Raw genomic sequence first — 24,556 nt, forward strand, 5'->3', positions numbered from 1 at the left:
AAGAAAAAGTTGTATAGAGGACTTTGACACCCCTCACACTCTCAACTATAGACATACAAGCACTCAAAACTTGAGAGATAGAATATAAACCTACAATTATCATTCAAATATAATATTCATTTATTTGTATATTGCGCTTCATTTAATGAATTACAGTTGCAAATTATTTTATTATTATTTTTTTTTCCTTTGGTCAGGTGATGACTTCCCAACCCCCTTCTACAAGCAAACATCCAAACTAGTGGTCTTGTAGCAGACGATGCTATGACATATTATTTGTTTAGGCAGTATATATCTATTTTCTCATATTTTGTTGATATTTTGTAATAAAGCAATATATTGATAATGGCTTTGTTGCCTGAATTCCAAAATAATTCAAACAGACAGTTGCTGAATACGACCTTGGAAAAAAATTTCTCTTTTAGTTGAATCACATTGTGTGAAAAGTTATAGGCTGTATGAGGAATTTTGGAAATATTACTAGAATTTTATCTCTTTAATAAAATTTTATGAACCTTTGTCAATGCTGCTTTCATGTAAACAACACTTGAAACACCTAACAATATGACTAAACGTATAGTTGTGGTGGAAAATAAGACTGGTTTAGTGGTTTCTTATATAAATATGTAACAAAATTCAGATAATCAGCATATAGCTAATCAATATTAACTTGGACATTTCATAATACTCTCAAAATAAGAAAAGTTACTGTGAAAGACAATAATCACGCTCGAGTCACTGACTATGGATTTCTGCTTAGAAGTTTTCAAAATCCTCAATTTTTTTTTTTCCAAAACTGCCTTGCTAATTTAAGGGTGCGTCTTACCACTTGAAGCGCCTTATGACACAGGAAATACATACATACATACAGTACATACATACATACATAGATATATAAATATATATATATATATATATATATATATATATATATATATATATATATATATATATATATATATATATATATATATATATATATATATATTTAGGCTCAGGCCATGTCGTCCTGATGGAAGGTTCCTTTAAGTAGCTTCCTAGGGTATATTTGACTACAGTGATATTCCCAGAATTCTAACTCCTGGCACGAATATCCTTAAAGTTTCCTTTTAGGATATCATATAATATCGAGGGACATATTCTTGACACGCCACATAGCAATATGCACCCCGCATAGCGTTTACGCTTCGAGGGGGAAAAGTGGCAAAATAAAAGGGGAGCCGTTATAAAATTCTCCTTCTTCCGTTACTGTTTGAGTACTCAGATGGCGCAATAATCGTCGGCCATCTTTATTCCTTTTTCTGTAGCGCTTCAGCTCGGTGGTTTTCACAGTGCTCTCTCGTTATAGGATTTATCATGCAATCTCCAGCTTCTTTTGCCTCTGGAAAGTTGAGTATTTAATTCTTATAGCTCTGGCCGTAAAGTAAGAATTAATTCAAATTAAACTATGTTTTTGGCAGAGCTATTGCCTGGACCGGAGGCGCCTTTGGTGCTCTCGTTCGTAACGCACAAGTTATTTAGTTAGCCAGAACGACTTTCCCTGTATAATAGCTTAAATAAAAATACTTAGCTATGTAGTCTTCATTGCTAGGAATTAATCATATTATGCCGATAGTATTCTCATTAGTTTCGGCGAATTAGGTAGCCGATCTTGTTTACGTTAGGCTTCCTAGCCTAAGCGTTATAGTTTACGTACTCTCTTGCATGATATAATAGGTGTTCCTGGTGCTACTAAATTTAAATGAAGATATTAGGCAATTTATACATGTAAGATATATGGATTGCATAAAAAATTTCCTCTTCCAAGATAGTATACGAGAGAGCTTCGATGAGTCAGTCAGTCGATCTCTCTGTCGCTAGGCTAGTAGCCTAGTGGCTTTAGTATAATTTCATACAATCTCCCCGGTTACCCTTATGTATAGGGTAATTCCTCCTCCCCTCTAAGTGTAGCCTATGGCTACAATCCAAGCTGGTCTTGCTTCGAATTGTGATTATGGCAAGGTTAGGCTAGGGTTTTTCTGCCCCTTTACCAAGCTACTGTTGGTGAGCTTTAGGTTTAGGTCAGAACCTCAGAGTACTTGTCGTGTGCCGGCAGCTGATCGATAGGGTGAATGTACTCCCCTGTCGAATCTCGTTGGTTGGCATAGGAGGCCTTGCCTCCCTAGACTGCACTTGAAGGGGTCATGTGATCCCCTTCTCCCTGTAGTTTAGTCGACTAGTCCTGTGCTTGCAGACCCTAGGCTGAAGAATAGTGATTATTTTTCTGACTAGGATGGCGCTGGCATGGGGGGATTGTTTCTCTATAATTTAAGGTGGCGGCTAGAAGATGCCGGCCCCCTTACTGTATTGGTAGACCCTAGGCTGGGGAATGTATTCTCCATACGCCTAGGATGGCGCTGATACTGAAACAGAGTTTCCTTTAGGTGTGGTAGGGACAGCATGCTGCCGGCTCCTTCCACACATTATACAGGACCCTTTCCCCTTCCCATTCTGTCCTTTAGTGATGGCCCAGCCATCACATCTCTGTGGCCGTTGTCCTACAATCTCGCCGATTGCCGGCAGGTTGTAGGGCTGGCTTGGGCTTCTGCCTGTATAGACTAGTCGTATAGCTTCCCTATCGTACTTGAAGTTCTGGGATAGCTGTTTCGGCAGGTCTAGCTGCCAGCAGGAGACCCATTTGCTTTAGAGTGTTCTCCAGTCCTCCCTTGGGCCGCCATCCACTTCCTACGACCGACTGATACCGGCATAGAGGTGGAAGCTTGATTATGAATATCGCCCCTTTCATTAGAACCCTCATTCAGGAGGAAGAAAGTGATACAGTGGCTAGTGCCGCCACCCTTACATCACCCTCACTCCTTGCTTTTTCTCTCTCTATTGGCTAGTGCCGCCACCCTTACATCACCCTCACTCCTTGCTTTTTCTCTCTCTATTGGCTAGTGCCGCCAGCTACTAACCTATCTGGCGACTGCCGGCCACTAACCTTGCCGGCAAGATGCAGGCTAGACTTGTGGTCCGACAGCCGTTAATTCACTGTCACATCTGACTCTGCCGGCGAGAGACGGTTGTGTCGGGTACTCTGGCCACTACCCAGTCACATTGAATGATGGCTGGGATAGTGTGCCGACAGTCGTTGACCTGGCGGCGTCTGGCAAGCCGCCGGAAGTCCAGTGGGTCGCCGGCAAGCCGACGAGCTGCCGGCTATAAGTATGATCAATTTTGTGCAAGTTGAATTTATTCTGAGGTACTAGCCTTGCCGGCCGCAACTATTGTATATTAATATACAGTAGCTAGTAAATCAGTAGTATAGAGCATACTGCAGACAGAAAACTATGGTATATAATTATACAGTAGTAAATTTTTCCAACATACTCTGTGTCCAGGCGCAGTGTTTTGTTGAGACCTTACAAGATTGGGAAAGGAATTCCCTTTTCTTTACACTGATAGTTGATCAGTTATTTTGACCCTCATTATTAACTCTTTTGGAAGTGGGTGTTATTTACACTACTCTATCCTTATAGGTTAGAATCTTCCATCGGGCCTTTTACAGAGGATAACCCTATAATTAATATTGAGGGAGGTCACAGCAATTGGCTGGGCAGGAAACACACGTATGTGTCTTTCCTATTTCATTTCTAGCTAACCTATCCTAAGCTATATGCAATAAAATAAAATGGAAATTATTATTATAATACTTATTATATTTATTAGTCTAGCGAGATAGACTACATTATACTCATTTTATTTTCCTCTCTTTACAGGAGGACTATGTCAAGTGCAATAGCGTTTTCTGCAGTGTTCGCCGCAGGGACTTCTATGGCCATCTGGGGTGCAGGACACACTCCCGCTGTTCCATCACCAAGGGACCTCTCAAATACTGGGACCCACAGGTTTGTACAGTATGTAAGGACCTGATGAATGAGGCTTTTGAAAATCCCAAGACAACGGAGTCAAGGGATGCAGCTCGGAACAAGCTGCGCAAATGGGTCCGTGGCTTTCAAAAGAATTCCACAGGGCCTTACCTCCTAGTGAGCATATTAGAGCCCTTCCATTCCCCAAAGCATCTTCAGATGCAGTCCCACATTGGTCCTCTTGCTGACCAACTGAACTCTTTCGGACAGAGGCAGCAAAACCAAGAATCCATGTTAGAGTCTCTTTTGAGATCCGGCCTCCCACAACAACAGCAGTTTGTGGTCCCGGATGCTTCGAAGCTCCCGGCTTTTGTGAAAAGCAACCCATGGAGGTTGGCTCTGCATGCCCCATTCTCAGAGGGCATGTTAACGATTGAAGGTTGTGGAACCCGGCCGGTGGAGGACTTTGAGTTTTATCCACCGGGTTTGCAGTTCCCATTCCCAGGTTACACACGCTTGACGGATGAGGCGCTTGTTAGGGTGGATAAGGTGCCGAGGGAGACTTATCTTTCCTAAGGAGCAGGCTCAGTCCACCTGGCTCCGGACCCTCGCTGAATGGGAATGTGTCAATACGAAGTTGACTCCTCACAAAGGCACATATACTATGTTCGTCGTTGAAGAGCCCACTCCTACTCCGTGCACTACCAAAGTGGCGGATCTTACCTTGGTGGCAGTAATGGAAGAAAAGCCTATGCCTCAACTTCGTGCTGGTGAGCCAACCACCTCAGCCTTCGACTTCCTTCTCCACTTCGCCGGCTTTTAACCCTGCCTTTGAGTCCCAAGCCCTTATTCAGAGATAAAATAGGCAGCCGAGAGGAAGTAGCTCTAGAGAACCCTTTCGCTACAGGGGAAGTGGTCGAGTCTCTGGAAGGGGCCGGGGTTTCCATGGAGGCCGAGGTGGCAGGCCATCGGCAACCCAATGAGACTCCGCAGGTAGGGGGGAGGCTATACTTGTTTCAAAAGAATTGGACCTTCAGCAGTTGGGCACGAAGCATAGTTTCCAACGGGCTGGGGTGGAGTTGGATTCAGGGACCCCCTCCATCGGTCGGCTTTTATCAGTGTCCAACGCCGGAACTCACCGATTTCGCCCTAGATCATCTTCTCAAAAATGCGATTCAACGGATCAGGCACTTAAAGTTTCAAGGTCGCTTGTTCAGCATGCCAAAGAAAAACTCCGACAAGCGAAGGGTCATCTTAGACCTGTCTCGCTTGAATACCTTCATTCAATGCAACAAGTTCCATATGCTGACCGTCTCGTAGGTAAGGACCTTACTTCCCCGTAGGGCCGTCACCACCTCTATCGATCTTACAGACGCTTACTATCATGTTCCGGTAGCGCGTCATTTTCGTCCGTTTCTGGGTTTCAAGCTAGGCAATCAAGCATTCGCTTTCAAGGTGATGCCTTTCGATCTCAACATAGCTCCAAGGGTATTCACGAAGCTAGCGGACTCGGTAGTCCAAGAGTTGAGGGCCCAGGGCGTACAGTTGGTGGCCTATCTGGACGATTGGCTTATTTGGGCCAACAGCAACGAAGAATGTCGAGAGGCGACAGACAAAGTCATCAAGTTTCTGGAACATTTAGGGTTCCGAGTGAATTTCAAGAAGTCTCGTCTGGTTCCGGCGTCGTGCTTCCAATGGTTAGGACTCCAATGGAATTTGACCACTCACAAGTTGTCGATTCCCCCGAAGAAACGGAAGGAGATCGCAAGAGCCACAAGAAAGTTTCTAGGAGCCAAATTTAGGTCTCGGAGGAACCAGAAGAGGGTTCTGGGTTCTCTCCAGTTTGCTTCCATCACGGACATTATGTTGAAAGCCAGGTTGAAGGACATCAACCGGGTGTGGCAGTCCAGAGCGGACGTCAGTCTCCGGGACAAGATTTCAAAACATCCCGCTATTCTCAAGAAAAGGCTCCTCCCATGGACGAAAGTCAGGAATTTGGCAAGGTCGGTACCCCTTCAGTACCCTCCGCCAGCGTTGGTAGTCCATACAGACGCATCCCTCACTGGGTGGGGGTTACTCCCCGTTCAAGGAAGTACAGGGCTTGTGGTCAGTGACCTTTCGTCAACTGCATATAAATATTCTGGAGGCCATGGCCGTCTTCCTGACCCTGAAGAAGCTCTCCCTGTCGCGGAGCATCAGGTTGGTTCTGGACAGCGCAGTGGTTGTTCATTGCATCAACAGGGGAGGCTCCAAGTCCAGACACATCAATCATGTGATCATTGCCATCTTTTCCTTAGCGGCAAAGAACTATTGGCATCTGTCGGCGCTTCATCTAGAGGGTGTCAGAAACGTCGTAGCCGATGCCCTATCTCGGGTAACTCCCTTAGAATCGGAATGGTCCCTGGACCATCAGTCATTCCAGGTCTCCAGGTGGACCTCTTCGCCAAGGAAGGCCAACCACAAACTCCGATGTTACGTAGCCCACAACCTGGACCCTCAGGTTTATGCCACGGATGCCATGTCTCTCAACTGGAACACTTGGCAGTGGATCTACCTGTTCCCTCCGGTCAACATGTTGATGCGAGTTTTGGACAGGCTTCAGTCTTTCCACGGTCAAGTGGCCCTCGTGGCTCCCAACTGGCCGAAGAGCAACTGATTTCCTCTCCTAGCGGAGCTGGGTCTCCAGCCTCAGCGACTTCCCAACCCGTTGCTGACTCAGACAGTACAAACTTGCAGTGTGTCAGCTTCCTCAGGAATTCTGAGTGCCCTAACTTTATGGACTTCATGACATTTGCTGCTCAGAAGGATGCTGCAATCGATCCTCTTAACACCTTGTTCCTGGAGTCGGATAAGAGAGATTCTACCCTTCGGCAGTATGATTCTGCTGTTAAGAAGTTGGCAAAGTTTCTGAGGGATTCGGATGTTAGAATGATGACTCCCAATCTAGCAGTTACCTTTTTTCGAACTTTGTTTGAAGGGGGTTTAGCTGCAAGGACCATTACCACAATTAAATCTGCCTTGAAGAGATTTTTTCAATCCAGGTTCAATATTGACCTTTTGGATTCGTACTTTGCATCCATTCCCAAAGCCTGTGCTAGACTGAAACCAGCAACTCGACCTACTGCGGTTTCTTGGTTTTTCAATGATGTCCTTAAGTTGGCTTCTGACACTAATAATGATTCTTGCTCGTACATAATGCTCCTTAGGAAAACGTTATTTTTGTTGAGTTTGGCTTCCTTGGCTAGAATATCTGAGCTATCAGCCTTACCAAGAGATCCGGGCCACATTGATTTTCTTCCGTCTGGGGAGGTCTTACTCTCGCCGGATAGACGGTTCTTAGCTAAAAAAGAGGATCCCCAATGTCTAGATGGACCCCGTGGAAAATTGTTCCACTTACTCAGGATCCTTCCGTGTCCTTGCGTAGAACTTCTACTACATATTCAGGGCCTTTGTTTATTCGGGAATGTGGCGGAACATTCCCTGAAGGGGATTAGGCAACAAATGCTTAGTTTATTAAACAAGCCAATCCTCTCTCGGTTCCTCATGCCCCTGATGTCCGGGCTGTGGCAACCTCGGTTAATTATTTCCATCACATGAATTTTGAAGATTTGAAACGGTACACCGGATGGAAATCTCCTACAGTCTTTAACCCTTTTACCCCAGGCTATTTGGAAATTTCCAACCCTTAACCCCAGGGGGTTATTTTTTTCCCAGCACATTTTGCAGTATATTTTATTTAAATTGCTCTAATACCCTTAATTTTTGTCATAGAAAGGTCAGGTTGGTCTCATTCTCTTGGAAAATGCCTGATTTTTCTCAAAAAATTATCAAAAATATGAAAAAAAAAATTTTATAGCATTTTTTTGCAAGGACAGTACGTCCATGGGGGTAAAAGATGGCTTTTGTGAAACGTACCAGTACGTCCTTTGGGGGTAAAAGGGTTAAACATCACTATTTAAAATCCTTCGAGGCCCTTAAATTTGCGGCAGTGGCAGCTGAGAGTATAATTCCTCCGGACAGAGACGAACCATTGTAACTAGGTCCCTCTTTCTTTACCCTTTTTTCTTTTGATCTTGTCTCCTTATAAGGAGCAGGTTTATCCTGCCTTGCTTACTCCCCCTACCGTCCTTTGGTGTGATTTTGATTTACATCCTTATAAGGAGCAGGTTTATCCTGCCTTGCCTACTCCCCCTACCGTCCTTTGGTGTGATTTTGATTTACATCCTTATAAGGAGCAGGTTTATCCTGCCTTGCCTACTCCCCCTACCGTCCTTTGTTGTGATTTCGATTTACATCCTAACCTCAGTTTACCTTGTATGATTTGCATTTGTAATTTTATTGGTTGTAATGGCATTTTTATTTTTGAGAGTTTACCCAGTATATCTATCTGTTTTGTATACCTTGTTTTGTTTGTAAATATTTTGGTGTTATTAAACTCTCTTTTTTGCATATGTTTTTGGTTTCAGTTCCTTATGTTTAACTCTTCACAAGCTTGAACCATTTCTCTGTTATGATTTCACGGAGCGACACAGGTCGAGCCCAGAAAAGTGATCTTGACGAAGGAAAAATCTATTTCTGGACGAGGAACCTGTGTCGCCCAGTGAACCCACCCTTTTCCTTTTTCCCTCACCCTGGTTAGTCCAAGCTTCGGGTGCTGGGAGGAATGAAGATAAGGGGTGGGGAGATGTAGGGGTGGAGGGGGATGTTGATGAAGGAGAGGTTTAATTGGTGAAGGATCTATGGTCGTGGTTCAATCACGCCCCAGTTTTCTATACCGACACTCAAAGAGTGATGGAGCTAGGTTTATTCCTGGTATTCCATGCATCTCTTTTTTCTCTGGTATATTCAGCAATAACTATGCCTTAGAAATGGTGCTAGAGGAGCATTTCACTGGGCGACACAGGTTCCTCGCCCAGAAATAGATTTTTCCTTCGTCAAAATCCCTTAATTAGATCAGCTACTCATTTTAGTGATAATGATCAGAAAGATGGAATGATAGGCTCTCTAAGATTAGGACAATTTTAGATATGGTACAAGATTTAAATGCAAAATACTATGTTAGCAATAGAGAAGTCAGAATTGATGGAAAGCAGGATTAAATTTAAAGGCAAGTTATTTTTCAACCAATATTTGCCATCAAAGTCTTCAACTAAATGAGGAATAAAAGTATGGTCTGTGACAAAAGCTCATAATGGTTACCTACTTAAATTTAATGTCTATACTGGGAAAACTGCTTGTCAGCCACCATATGTGTTGGGTACTCATGTTGTTCTGCCTTTGTTAGAGGGTTATGAAAACATAGGTCATATTTACATTGACAGCTTTTATACAGTGTCTCCCTTTTTAATAAACTTCATATATAAATTTAGCTTGTGGAACACTTAAGGTAAATAGGAAGGGTCAGCCAACCAATATGGAAAAACCGTGAAAAAGGGAGCTTTACCAGTAACATGGGTAAGGATTGATGGTAGAATTGTTACCTGTTTGTGGCAAGATACAAGCAGGGTTAACTTACTCTCAAGTCTTGGAACGGTAGATACATATAATGGGAAACTTCATTCAAAAAAGGGTTACTCAGAAATATATGCGCCATGTGTCCATGTGGAATACAATAAGTATATGGGGGGAGTTGATATATTTGATCAACTTTTCTCAACATATTCTTACAAAAGAAATGGTACACACCCATTTGACATTTTATTGTTGAAGCAGCATTAGTAGACCCAAACATATGCTACAACAATCAGAATCCCACTACTAAGCTGGATCAGAAAAAAAAATAGGGAAAAATTTATTAACACTATGTTAGAGAGTAAAAGAGGAGCAAAACTTAAAGAAGGGGTAGATTTTCAAATTCAATGGAATCTAGATCAACTGAAAGGCATTTTCCTGTCCAATATGTTTACAAAAACCACAAACCCCACTGTATTGTATGCTCTATTTTGCCAAAGAATTGCTTGAGGAAAGGTAAAGGCAAATGTAAGAGAAAGGCAACAACCTATTTTTTGTGATAAATGTGTTGAAAAGCCCCCTCTTTGTATCATTTCATGTTTTGACACATCATACACATGAAGTGTTCAAAAAGCATTGCCAATGTGGAAAATAAATGAGTCATTGATGAATTGGATGAAGGATTGGTGGTGGAATTGAAAAAAGTCCTTCATGAAAATAAATTTGTGATTTTTCTTCATTTTTACTCTTTTATTGAAGAATTTATGACATAAAAAAAAGATATTCTCAATTAAAATATTGATAAATTCTAAAAACAAAAAGGTTATAGCACACAAAAAAAGTTTCATTAAAAATTTTGGTATTTTGAATTTTTTAGTGAAAATGTACACAGCTGTGCAACATCCATATTTGAATACCTGCACCAAAAGGGTTAAAAAGTATATTTCCTAGAAGGATTTTCTTCAATTATATATGAAAAATACGTATGAATTCAATATAACTTAGACGATGAATAATTTCCATGGCAAAAAAAATAACTTATTCCTAATATACTTGCATTGAGTATCTCCTTGTTTTTTATTTGTTCAATTTTCTGTCTCCTGGCTTCTGCAGAAACATCCATCAACTGTGGCTTCCTTATAGTTCTTCCATACTTGGTCACAGACCCAGGCTGATTTCAAGAAAACAATATTAATTTTCAATAATTATGCACTGCAACAATGGAAAGTTAACCCCAATAATGCAGTAACTTTTAATGTATTAAAACTACAATATAGCCAATGCTTTATATTCATCTCTAGCAATTTACTACATATCAAGTTAAATCCATTTGAAATTACTCGACCACAAAAATACAGTATAGGACAACATGGGTCGACAATATTTCATATAATAAAAGGATTAAGGTTTCCTAATCTAACAAATTAACTTAAGCACTGCTAAATTAGGATTAAGACATTTATTATTTAAATATTTGTTGGCATTACCCTCATCAAACATCAGAGGAGGAACACACTTCATTATTATTGTTCCTTAAATACTACAAAATTTTAAAACAAATTGCATTTTCATAGCTATACAAACCAGTCATTTAATTGAGATTACTTCTGGGCAAAGCCAGTTATTATCATTATTATTACTAGCTAAGATACAACCCTATTTGGAAAAGCTAGATGCTATAAGTCAAAGGGCTTCAACAAGGCAAAATAGACTAGTGACCATCCTTTACATTCAGATCTCCAGGGACAATTCTATCTTGTAAGTAGTTAGTAATACTAGGCAGACAGTTAATTCTAATAGCCAGGCCTTCTCCATCATGAGGCTCAATACTACACAGTATTCAGGAAGTTTTATTCCTGCTGTTACCAAGTTGTGGAATGATCTTCCTAATCAGATAGTTGAATCAGAAGAACTTCAAAAGTTCAAAGTTGGAGCAAATGTTTTTATGTGGACCAGGCTGACATGAGTCTTTTTATAGTTTATATATGACATATCTGTTTTTGACGTTGTTAATAGTTTATACAGTATAGGACATATCTGTATTGACGTCGTCACTGTTTTTAGAATGATTTATTGTTAATTCATTCTCATCATTTATTTATTTCCTTTCCTCACTGGGCTATTTTTCACTATTGGAGCCCTTGGGCTTTCAGCGTCTTGCTTTTCCAACTAGGGTTGTAGCTTGGCTAGTAATAATAATAACAATAATAATAAAGGATATGAAGGAATACATAAAACTACATGAAATAAAAAATTATTAATATAAAATAATTTAATATAAAAAACACATCAGTCAAATATAAACTATGAAGACACTTATGTCAACTTGTTCAACATAAAAAAATATTTGCTGAAATTTTGAACTTTAGAAGCTTCATGATACAACTGCCTGATTAGGAAAATTATTCCTCAATCTGGTCACAGCTGGAATAATAAAAGTTCTAGAATATTGCATAATATTGAGCCTTATGATGGCAAAGGTATGACTGTTAAAATTACCAGTACACCTAGTACTACGTACAAGATGGTAATCTGGGAAGATCTGAATATAAAGGATGGTTAATTGATTTATAGATCTCTGGTATCTTAACATCGATTGTCATTGACATTGATATAGTTTGTTATAAATGACAAATTCGGAGATAATTTGTATTTTTCCTAACGATACAAACCTTTAATTATCTATTAGTGGTTATTACTTTTAGCGAAGCTGAAAGGCTGAGCCATTAAAATTTAGCGAGGTTTAACTACCCATTCCGCTAGTTTGCTAACCTCCCGCTCACACACCGGTGATTTAGCTCACTTTGCTTGGAGGCAAGACTTCAAGGGGGATAGGGCTAGCGGGTAAGTTTGTATAAATAGCTAAAGGTTTGCATCGTTAAAAAAATACACATTACCTACGAATTTGTCATTTGTTCTGTAACTGGAATACAAACCTATGCTATTCATTAGGGGTGACTCACCCATTAAGGCCGATTCACACGACCAGTTTTCTTTCAGACAGGCTGGCTGTCGGTTAAGGGACGTCTAGCTTTCTTACGTATATTAAAATGCAACTGTTCACACGACCCGTCAGGCTGACAGCGGCCCTCGGTCGTCAGCCGTCCGAGTCGTATTGACTTCCTTTCCAAGAAACCTCTGCCAGTTTGACGGCCGTTAGCCACCCGTCCCAACCAACTGGTTGATGATGTTTCGTGTGAACGAGGACCTGTATCGTACCCCTTCGTTTCGTGGCCTACAACCCCGACTTTTCCTCATAGTATAGTAAAAAAAAATAGAGTTAGTTTGTCGTTGACACCATGCATGATATGCTAATTGAACTTGTCCAAGGGTATGAGATGTTAGATTTGGCAAACAAAATGTAGAGAAATAATTTACATAAAGAAAAGATATGGAAAGTGACTAGAGAGGCATTAAATAAAACGGGTGAATTTATCATAATATTAATATTCTTGGCATGGTGCATAAAGTATAATGAAGTTGCATAACTTATTTTATCAACACATATCAACCAACATCTTATAGTGTCAAAATTATCGTAATTTACTCTGTCCTCACGTGACAGTGTCTAAGTAAACAATGAAAACCATGCGTGGTTAAACTGATAGGGAACGCCTCGTGTGAATGCACAACATTTCGACGGCGGTTAGCCACTGGCTAGCCTATTGGAAAGAAAACGGTGTGAATCGGTCTTTAAGAGGGTGGACGACCCTGCCAAACTGGCTTTTGGGTTTACCGGGAGCTCTTTTATTTTGAAGAGGTTTGTACCAAAAATAAGGAGTCCCTGCACCTCGCTAAACCTTGCTACGTAAGGTCAGCGGCCTACAAAAGCTGTGTTGAGAAGTTTAGAAGTGTGACTGTCCAGTAAAAATTATTCAATCATTGTAGGAAAACTGTTGTAACCAGGACTTTCCCAATACCACCACGCGAGGGTATGGGAATGCAACAGTATTAGCTTAATGCCAGGAACACAAGGGAGCATGGTTTACCCACAGTAGTTTGAGGTCAGCTTATGCAGAGAACCTAGGATGCTGCTTTCCCCATGAGAGGGGAGAATGAAGAAAAGAATAAGAGCCAGTCAAACCTTTTCATTCACGCAAACTAAAACCGGGTAATAGTGCCCTCAAAAACTTCTACTTATCCAATAAGGAGCTCAAGATATAACAGCTGTTGTGCAGCCACCACAGGGCTGATAAGAGAATGCATCAAGCCTCCTGTGAGTCACGTCTTCCAGGTAGTGGGCTGTGAACATGTTTTGACATTTCCACAGCCCAGTCTGTAGAAAAAGCGTCACCGAGAAGTTTTGTTTGAAGGCTAGGGACATAGTTACGCCCCTGATATCATGGGCTCTGGGGCTACATGAAGGAGAAGTGTCTGGATTCAGGGCATGGTCTATGACCTTGCATATCCAGGCAGAGATGATATTCTTAGTGACCCTCCTCTTGTTCCTCCCTGTGCTGACGAAAAGTGCACACACACAGGGACAGGCTGCAGGCTGCAGCTGTTCTCTTGAGGTACCTTACTGGGCAGAGTAAGAGATGATCAGTTACAGAGCAGACTTGAAATCCCGAAGGAGTCGAATCGGGGATACGCTACTCCCGAATTCCGAGTCTTGGCTACAAACTCAGGGACGAAGCCGAACGTTACCTCTCCCCATCCCTTTGAATGAGCAGTGTTGTATGAGAGACAAAGAAGTTCACTAACTTCTTGGACGAATCTAAAGCTAGTAGGAACACCATCTTCCAAGGGAGGTGGCGATCTGTTACCCGACGTAATGGTTCAGAGGGAGGTCTCTTTAGAGACCTGAGAAACCACGTTCCATGGGAGGAGGTCTCACTTCAGACTGAGGACAGGTAAGATCGTAACTCTGTATGAGTATGGAAAGTTCTAGTGATGAGGAAGTATCCATTCCATTGAGTCTAAGGGCTAGGCTTAAGGGTGAGCGATAGCCTTTAACCGCCAAGACTGAAAGGTGTATTTCCTAACGCAAATAAAAGAGAAACTCCGCTATTGCTGGAATAAGGGCATCAAGAGGAGAGATACCCCTTCCACGACACCAACCACAGAAGACCTTCCTCTTTGTCTGGTAGATCACTGCTGATGATTTTCGCAAGTGTCCAGACATCCTGCTCGCAACTTATTGCAAAAATCTTCTGAGTGAGGAGATGCTGGATAGTCTCCAGGCGTTAAGTTGTAGCGAAGCAACGGCTTTGTGGAAGATGTTGGCATGTGGTTGTTTGAGTAGATCGTGTCCTGGAGGGAGTTCTCTTGGAGGTGCAGAAGGTCCGGAAAACATTCTGCCTGCCATAATGGAGCTATGAGTCATTGAGAAGTTGACTGATGTTCTGGCCTTGTTGAGTACCCTCCTCAACAGATAGAACGGGGGAAAGCCGTAAACATCGATGTTGTCCCACAGTTGTTGGAATGTACCTTGCCACGGCTCAGGGATCTGGGACTGAGGAGCAGTACAACAGGAGCCTAAAGTTCAGGGCAGTTGTGGAGAGATCCACTGTCGGAAAACCCCACAAAGTCAGGACTTTGTTGGTTACTAGATGATCCAAAAACCACTCAGTACTCACTACCCGGGATGCTCTGCTCAGGTTGCTGGCAAACACATTCCGCTTACCCGGAAGGAAGCGTGCCAATAGTAGTATCAAGTGAATCTTGGCCCATCAGTATCCCTACTGCTAGATGGGATAGGGGCTGCGAAAAGGTACCTCTTTGCGAGTTGATGTAAACCACTAATGTGGTGTTGTCGCTCATCATCACCACTGAGTGGCCCACCAGGAACTGGTGAAACTGTTGAAGGGCCAGAAAGATGGCCTTCATCTCTAAGAGATTTATGTGGAGGTACTCTTCTCACTCTGACCAGAGGCCCGAGGTCATGTGGTGCAGCACTTGGAACCCCACCTTTTTTTGAAGCATCTGAGAAAAGCATAAAATCTGGAGGGACAAGATAATCCTCTACCTTTCGTAGGTTTTAGTCTGACACCCACCATTCGAGGTCCGTCTGTTCCGCTGATCCCAAGAGGATTGAGAAGTCCGGGGAGCCGATGGCCGGATTCCATCGGAACTTGAGTCGCCACTGGAGAGATCGAATCTTGAGGCGACAGTTGGGAACTAAACGGGCCAGGTATGAAAGGTGTCCGAGAAGACATAGTCACGTCTGGGCTGCAAGTTTTTGTCTGAGAAAGTCTTGCGACCTTTCTCAACCTCATTATCCTGTCGTCTGATGGGAAGGCTTTGTGGAGATTGGTGTTCTGACTCTTCTGTTTCCCCTCAGAAGTGGAACTAGCAGTGAAGTCTCCTTCTTCCACCCCAGAGTTCTTCTCGGGGTGGGTCGCGGGCATCCCGCATCCCTAGAGTGACTAGCGGCTTCTGTAAGACTGGAGGTCATATAAAAGGACTTCGGAAGAGTCTCTAAGTTCTTAGATTTCTTCCGAGGATGAAGTTAGGACTTAAGCATCGAAGGCCGGATGGGATTGTCCCTCCTAACTTCCGTCGGTGTTGGAGAACTCTCCTTGCGAGGAGAAAATTCCTCCGAAAGTGGAAGGGAGGAAGTTCAGGCCTTGCGCGACACCCTTTGCAGAGGCGAGTTAGGAGAGTTTCCGGCGGGAGACAGGAAGGATGGGCCTTGAAGGCATAACAGGAGTTAGCTTCACCCTAGGGGACGCGATTGCGTCTAAGACTCCTCTTTTCCTCTTCAGGGAAGAAGAAAAGGTTCCTCGTGGTAGGTCTACTAGTGCCGATGGAAGGGAGGACAGAGACGAGTGTGACCATGGCACTGACCAGAGATGTTTGCTGACAGATACACTGTCGAAAAGATCCCCTGAAAGGAAAGGGACAAAGTTTCCTAGTGAGGAGTCTCAACCGATGTTGGTGGTGGGTCCACCTTTGTAGGACGAATCTTCGGGATCCTTAACCCTTTCGTGAAGCCTTTCCCTTTCCCCCGTGGTCGCACTGTAATGCATTTGCGGGGAGCGGAGTGAGGTGATGGTGACCTGTCAGTCTTCATTGTGACATTCCTTGCATATTCGAGCCTGCAAACCTGCTCAGATGGTTTGTGCAACTGAGCAGGAGAGCGCTGGAGGGTCGAAGAGCACTCAAGCGCGAGTCATGGCGTGCATTACGATACTACGTAGGAGAGAGCTGGTGCGCAGAAAACACAGTGCGCAGGTGAACGCTTGCCAGTTGGAGAGCGCGGGTGCGTAGAACGGCGCTGCGCATGAGTGCGCTGACGCGTAAGAGAGCGCAACTGCACAGGTGAGCGCCGACGAGTTGGCGATCTGGCAAACACTGACGAACAGAAGATCGCTGGGGCATTGGAATCCCCTGGCGAATAGGCGAGTGCCGAGACACGGAAGGATACTGATGTGCTGGAAAGCACCGACGCACTGGCGAGGCAATGGGGCTCTGTAAAGTGTTGTGATGGAGGGCGCTGACGAGATGCTGGTGAGCGCTGATGCACTGTAGGGCATTGGCGCGCAGCTAAATGCTTAGAAGGCAGCACGAACAGGCAGATGATGAATCGATGACAAGGTCAGGAAGGTCAGCAGGTCAGCGTGAAGGTTGAATTGGAACCGGGATGTGCCCTTTGGATGGGGGAGCAGGCACTGACGGGGATTGCGAACAATCCACAGAAGAGTCCAAGACCGAAGTCCAAGAACTAGCTGCAGCGTCATCAGGAGAAGGTCCACGAACAGGCGAAGGTCAAGGGCTGGAAGACGACTCAAGCGTCTTCGAAATAAAAAAAAAAAAGACAAAATCTAACACTAGGATCCTCCCAAAGCACGTGGCACATATACGAATTTTGCATTTTCTCACAAACTGACCCAATACCTGCTGCGAGGATGAGGCTGAAGAGCAAAAGGGGTGCCTTTTCACCGATGGTGAAGGGCCACCTCTAAGCCAAAGCGGTGGGCGAGCTCTGCGTCGAAGATGCCCTCTGGCGGCTGGTGGATAAGCAGCTGACCTTTAGAAGCAGCAGACCTCCGCAGAGCAGTCTCTAAGAGTGAATTCCCCCGAGGAGGAGAAACACTCGCAAGAGAGACCGAAGAAAGACTAACTTCCTCCCTCGAAGGATGAGCAGGAACTGGGGGAACAGAGTCGGCAGCAACAGTTGGAGAGTCTGAAGGTGTAAGGGCATCGGCAGCAATAGTTGGAGAGTCTGAAAGTGCAGGGGCAACAGCAGCAACAGTTGGAGGGTTAGAAAGTGCAGGGGCATCGGCAGTGGAAGACGCCTCAGACACTAACACGTCAACACACGACAGAGGATCTACCTCCAAAGTCGACGATGGCTGCACACTAGCACCACGTATGATAAAGTGCAGAAAGGAGTCCTTGGAGGGCGGACCTGGAAGCCCCAAAGACGACCACACCTGTACAAAGGGAGACAGAGACAAGGCCTCACCTGGGGGGAGAGGTGGGCCGCTTCGCAAGGGAAAGCAACACCATCTCTCGAGGATTGGGATTGACTGTAAATTAAAGAGTCTACGCTACTACGCAATGGTCTCCCGGAAGAGACTGAACGAGCACGAGCTTCGGAGGAAGATCGGGAAGCGGAAAAAGAGGTCTTGGATTTTTTCCCTTTCGAAGAAACCTTCGAAGGAGAAATATCCTGCTTCGCCTTATTCTTCCGCCGTCGCCTAAACCTTTCCCACTGGGAGGCAGTCCACTCCCGACACTCACAACACCTATTACCACTATCACACCATTGACCTCTGCAGGTGGGGGTGGGACAAAGGGTGTGTCCAAGGCCAACATGTAGGTTCCGCAGGGCCGACCTTCGAGTCCAGGGCAAGTGCGCATGGTCACAGAAGTCAACAAACACAAACTAGTGAAAGAAAAAACACAAATAAAGCATTAAATGGCAATCCAAATAGGCGAAGGATGAAAAACGACAACAACCGTACACCATCCGAGCCAAAAGCTAAGTGAGCTAAATTACCAGTGTGTGAGTGGGAGCAGTAGCAAGATACCCCACCCTACCCCTGCTAACTAATGGAATAGGTAGTTAACCCCCTCTAAATTTTAATGGATTGTCCTTTTAGCTTCGCTAAAAGTAATATCCCTAATAAATAGCATCGCTTTGTACTCAAGTTACGGAAAAAAAAATAAAAAATAAAAGAATATTAAATCAAAACCACATAAGCAGATGTCCTTATAAAATTTAAATAGCTTTCAGAAGAACTGCTTCTTAAATAAATCTAAAAATACCATTAGCATAGTACAACACATCCTGCCTAAGAATCTTGGTAAGAATGATCCTGCCATCTTCACCTCAAAACTTAAACCGATATTAATTTCTCTCGGTACTACTGTATAAGTAGGGCATCCATCAACAAATGCTTCACTGAAAAGGTTACCCATTAGGTGTTGGCCAGTCATCAGAAACTCGTGTGTCAACCGAGTGTGTCCAATGTGGAAACAACAAAGAGAAGTCTCCCAATTTTGAGGCATCATGCTATACCTCCAAGGAGATGTAACATTCATTATTTGTTCAATCTTATTTCCAAGTAAACTATACCAATGCTGTTGCTAATTACCATACAACAAATTTTTAATGCTAGGTAAAAAGACATTACTGTACACTGAATGGGAAACCTTGGTACCAATGCTGTTGCCAATTATAATATAACAAATTTTTAATGCCAGGTAAAAAAATTATTACTGTACATAGAATAGGAAACCTTCTTGGTACCAACTCAGCTGAAGCATTCTTTGCTAGTAAAACTCCCTTCTCATCACCAGACACACCTACGTGTGCTGGAGCCTAGCAAAATTGAACAGTTATATCTCTGTCCAATAATAAAAACATTAAAATCTTTAAATTAAAGGGTCACTTGAATTAAAAGCTTCGAAAGTCTGTAGGGCACTCCTTGCGTCACTAAAATTGGTAAAATTGCCCTCATCCTCCCCCCTAAATATAGAAGATACTGTAATGGAGGAAGTGCACCTCTAAAGTTAAAAGGAATACTATTGTATATACTTTCTATCAAACACCAGCATCAGATATGGAGCCATCAGTATATTGTATATATAAGTCAATTCCTATGTTGTTCTACATGTTCAATAAAAAGACCCAAGATTCTAAGTCAGTCATGTTATTTTTTAACAATAAAATAGTTGCAGAAAGATATCTGGTAATTTCCATGGAGGGGTTGATGATATCTTGAATGGAAACACCTTACTTCTGGCTATATCAAGATGAAAACAGTTTAATAAATGGATTTTGACATAGGAAAAATATATTTTTGGTTGAGATAGCCATGTCGTCCTGTGGAAGTCCCTTTTGGCAGCTTCCTACTGTATAATATTTCTGTGAGTGATATTACAAGAGAATTACCATCAGGTATCACAGGGTTCTAACCCCTGGAACGACTATCCTAAGATATCGTGTATAATCAGGGACGTATCCGTAGATAACCATAGATATCTGCACCCCAAACAGACTTAACCCAGTCTGGGAATCTAAGGAGGAGGATAGGTGAGGAGCCGTTACATATCCTCTCCCTTCATAGTACTGTTCGTCTCTGATAAACTCATTCCATATGGCAGCGTTACTACCGTGAGAATGGGCATCCGATGGGGCATCAGGGAGGGACAACGTAACGGGTGAGCCATCAGGATGACATGGCTATTTCACCAAAAAATAGATTTTTTCTACGTCAAAATTCCTTTTTTGGGTTCAAGCCATGTAGTCCTAATGGAAGTGTACCAGAGACTTACCTATGCCTCAGTAGGAAGCCTCAAAGAGAGATGTCCCAACACCAAAATGCACTTACAGGATTACTCCGTCAAGGAATAGGCATCACTCTCAACTATATATCCCAGAACAGTTGTTCAGAGGCAGTATTGAGAAGCATGATGGTCCGACAAGGAGGCAATAAGGACCAAAGGACCGCCCTCTGCAATTGAAAATTCACTGAGTCTAGTGTCGGGAACCTTAAGGAACCCAAAACTAAAGGAGGCATCATAGGTGAGGCGTATGGAACCAAAACCCGCTAGGAGATGAAATCCAATATTGTTAGGGAAGGATAATAATGAGAAGGCACACTAAAGTTAAATGCCGCTATAGTAATTTTAATTATAATAGTAGGGTGTAAAATTAAAAGGCATGTAACAATTCGCAGCATTTTACTCACAAGAATCAGTGCCGAGGTTAACGAGCAACCATCATTAACCGCATATGGAAAATTTTTTTATAAAGTAAATACATCCCGTCCATACCCAGACATAAGGTAACATTAAGGGACAAACAAATGACATAAGGAACCATAGGGAACTTATGATTGATTGATTGATTTAAAGTTTTCAGGCATCCTGACATCTAAGGTCATTGACGCCGATATCATTAGGTCTATATATGTAAAAAAAAAATAATAGAAGAATATTCAATTAAAACCATACAACTTTAATGTCATTACAAAAGTTAAATAGTTTTCAGAAGACCTGCTTCTGAAATAAATCTAAAAATGCCACTTGCATAGTAGGACACATCATGTCCAAGAATTTTGGCAAGGATGAACCTGCCACCCTCACCTCGAGCCTCAAACAAATATCTATTCCCTAAGTTATTATAATTGGGGCATTCAGTCAACAAATGCCTCACTGTTAGAGGTACCAAACAGTCGTCACAATATGGTTGGTGTTGGCCCTTCGGCAGAAACTCGTGTGACCATTACGGAGACGACAAAGAGATGTCTCTCATTTTCGGGGCATTCTTCGCAAATGAATCTGCCTTCTCATTCGCACACACCCCTACATGTGCTGGAACCCAACAAAATCGAACCATTATACCTCTCCTTCCAATAATAAAAAGACATGCTAAAATCTTTAAAAAAAAAAGAGGGTTACTAGAATTAAAATCTTCTAAAGCTTGAAGGACACTCCTTGCATCACTAAAAATTATAAAATTACCCTCCTTTACCAACGCTATTTTCTCAACAGCAGTTATTATGCCATACAGTTCGGCAGTAAATATTGAAGGGAGTGCACCTGTATAATTAAAACCATTACTATGTACTCCAAATCCAACGCCAGCATCAGATTTGGAGCCATCGGTATATATAAAAGTCGATCCTCTATGTTTAAAGGTTTAAAGGTTGCTCATGAATGGCAGAGGCAAGGGACAGTGACAGTGCCCTATCAAGGAGGACAATGCCCTAGAGACTGACAATATATTATATGATCAGCGCCCAAGCCTCCTCTCCACCCAAGCTAGGACCAGGGAGGGCCAGGCAGTGGCTGCTGATGACTCAGCAGATAGACCTATAGGTTCTTCAGCATGTTCCATAAACAGAGACCTGGATTCTAAGTCAGTCATATTCTTCTTAACTCCAATAAAATATTTACAAAAAGATATCTCAGGTAATTTCCACAGAGGGGTTGATGATACCTTAAATGGAAGCACCTTAATTGTAATTATATCAAGACTGTTTAAAAATGGTTTCACCCGAAACCCATTAGGTTGAGGAGAATTTGGGTGCAACTCAAGGTTAAGTGACTTACAAGGTTTGCAGTCAGAAAGGCTAAAGAATTAAGGAGTCTTTGCAATCTAAACCAATACCGAATAATAGCAGAAATTCGGTGAAGGTCTAGAAATAACTCTCCAGCATCAACAAGAAGACTTGGGACAGGTGAGGTTCTAAATGCCCCTGTGGACAATCTAATACCAGCATAATGTATTGAATCTAATATCTTTAACCGACTTGGGGTGACTGAGGAGTATAATTCACATCCACAACTGATTTTGGAAAAAATCAAGGCCTTGTATAATTTCAAAATAGTATTGCGGTCTGCCCCCATGATGTATGGGACAATACTTCTAAAATATTCAGAGCCTCGAGACATTTAGCTTTTAACGCTTTTAAGTGAGAAACCCAGGTAAGTCTACAATCAAATATCAAACCTAAAAATTTAGCTTCACTTACACAGGGTATCCATTGACCTTTAATGTATATATCCGGGTCTGGATGTAATCCCTAGATACGACAAAAATGGACAATAGTAGTTTTACTTGTCGAGAACTTAAATTCATTCATAGCGGCCCACTGGATAATTTTGTCAATCGAGAGTTGTATTTTTCTCTCAACTATTGCCATTCTAGCTCAATCAAATATTGAGAGATCATCCACAAATAATGTTGAGAGAACATCCCAGGGAATGACCGAGGATATCCCATTAATTGCTAGTGCAAAAAGGGTTACACTCAGCACACTCCCCTGAGGAACTCCTCCTTCCTGACAATTACTCTCTGAGAGAGTTTCCCCCACTCTCACTTGAAAAACTCTATGTGAAAGAAATGACTGAATAAATAGTGGTAGTTCACCTTTTAATCCCAATTCATGAATTGTTTTAAGTATACCATATCTCCATGTGGTATCATATGCCTTTCAAGATAAAAAAAGACTGTCACATGGTGCTGTTTGGAAGCAAAAGGCTTCACATATAGAGGACGAGTCGTATAAACATATCAGTAGTTGGGTGCATTTTTCTGAATCCACATTGAATTGGTGATAAAATACCCTTCTTTTCAAGGTACTACATCAATATTGCATTGACCATCTTCTCCATGATTTTACATAAACAAGATGTCAATGCAATAGGTCGATAGTTTGCTGCTAAAGACTTGTCCTTACCGGGTTTTAAAAAGGCTAAAATAATGTCTAGCTTCCAAACACTTGGGTAACTATGATCATGCCATATTCTATTAATAATGCTTAAAATAAATACCTTTGTATTAAAATGTACATGTTTAACCATTGCATATGGAATTCTATCGGGTCCAGGGCCTGTATCGTTACATGTAGCGAGTGCGGAATCAAGTTCTCTTTTAGTAAAAGGAGAATTACACGAATCTTCCTTTCTTGTTGCAAAATTTAAAATTTTCTTTTCTTCAATGCTCCTGTACTGGTGACCAGGAGCTGCTACACTCTTGCGTGATACATTTGAAAAGTGGTCAGCCAGGGCATTGCTAACTTCATTTCCTTCAGTCACATACTGACCATTCACTTTAAACACTGGTGGTGGGTTTGGGGTAAATTATTTGCCGGCAATCTTTTTTTATTTTCCTCCATACAGAAGATGTTGGTGTTCTACAATTAATGGAGGAAACAAAAGCCAACCAAGATTGGCGTCTAGCTTCTTTCATGGCATGACAGAACTGTGCTCTACACTTTTTGTATGTTATCAAATTTTCATCCGTACGGCGTCTACGCAATCTATTCAAGAGATTTTCTGGTGGCTCTGTGCAAGGCTGTTAATTGTGAAGACCACCATGGGACTTGTCATCTTTTGAATAGTCCTGTGATTTTGGGAATCGATTTGATTCCTGCTATAAGGAGAGTTCCATTCAGTAGGTCTATGGCATCATCAACACTCTCAAACTGCTCTGCACTACCCTCGATTTCACTTAGCTCACGAAATTTAACCCAGTCTGCCTTGTCTAGATTCCATCGTAGAGATCTTTGTAAAGACGGACCCTTGATGGTGTTTACAAGGATTGGTGCATGATCACTAGTATGCCAATCATCTAATGTCCTCCAGTCGAAATCAAGAAGGCAGATAGAGCTTGCAATTGAAAGGTCAATGCATGACAAGGTACCTGTCTGAACATGGAAGTGTGTGGGCTCTCCTGTATTAAGGAGTCCAACATCCTCATTTTCCACAATTGATGATATAATATTGCCCCTGGTGTTTGCTAAAACATCACCCCACTAAGGATGTCTACCATTCAAATCTCCAAGTAAAAGAAAAGGTTGAGGGAGCTGTTGAATCACCTCTACTAAATCATCATACGATACGTTATCATTTGGAGGAAAGTACAGCGAACAGATTGTATATTTTCTCCCTATATCAATCTGTACAACCACTGCCTGCAGAGGTGTACAGACAAATAAAGGTAGTTGGGGAACATCTCGACAAACGTATGTGAGACTTCGGCCATGGCTCCCTACTCCGTGATCATAAGGTGTCCTATAATTAATATATTCGCGAGGAGCAGGGGTATTAGCATCAAGCTTCCTCTCCTGTAGACATACAATTATGGGGGAATGCTCGTGAATTAACCTTTTCACCCCCAAAGGATGTACGGGTACGATCCTAATAACCCATCCCTTTAACCTCATGGACGTACGGGTACGTTTTCTATACTTATGCGTAGATAACAGGTCTTGGCAGGCCTTGTATTTGAAATATAACGCTTTACTGTTGTGATGTTGTTCCTTCGATGTCTTGTCATCAATGTAACATGGATA

At 42.4% G+C, this 24,556-nt stretch overlaps 1 protein-coding gene across 3 annotated transcripts in view; it reads right to left on the reverse strand.

Moving 5' to 3' along the window:
• LOC137615274 (histone-lysine N-methyltransferase NSD2-like) overlaps positions 1-24,556 on the reverse strand; it is a 521,040-nt gene that overhangs the window by 405,157 nt on the left and 91,327 nt on the right. For all 3 annotated transcript variants that reach the window (XM_068345003.1, XM_068345002.1, XM_068345001.1), the window contains exon 4: positions 10,357-10,470. In XM_068345003.1, coding sequence (XP_068201104.1) covers positions 10,357-10,470 — 114 coding nt within the window. The remainder of the gene's footprint in view (positions 1-10,356; positions 10,471-24,556) is intronic.

This window comes from Palaemon carinicauda, chromosome 21 (assembly GCF_036898095.1).
Source record: "Palaemon carinicauda isolate YSFRI2023 chromosome 21, ASM3689809v2, whole genome shotgun sequence".
NCBI lineage: Eukaryota > Metazoa > Arthropoda > Malacostraca > Decapoda > Palaemonidae > Palaemon > Palaemon carinicauda.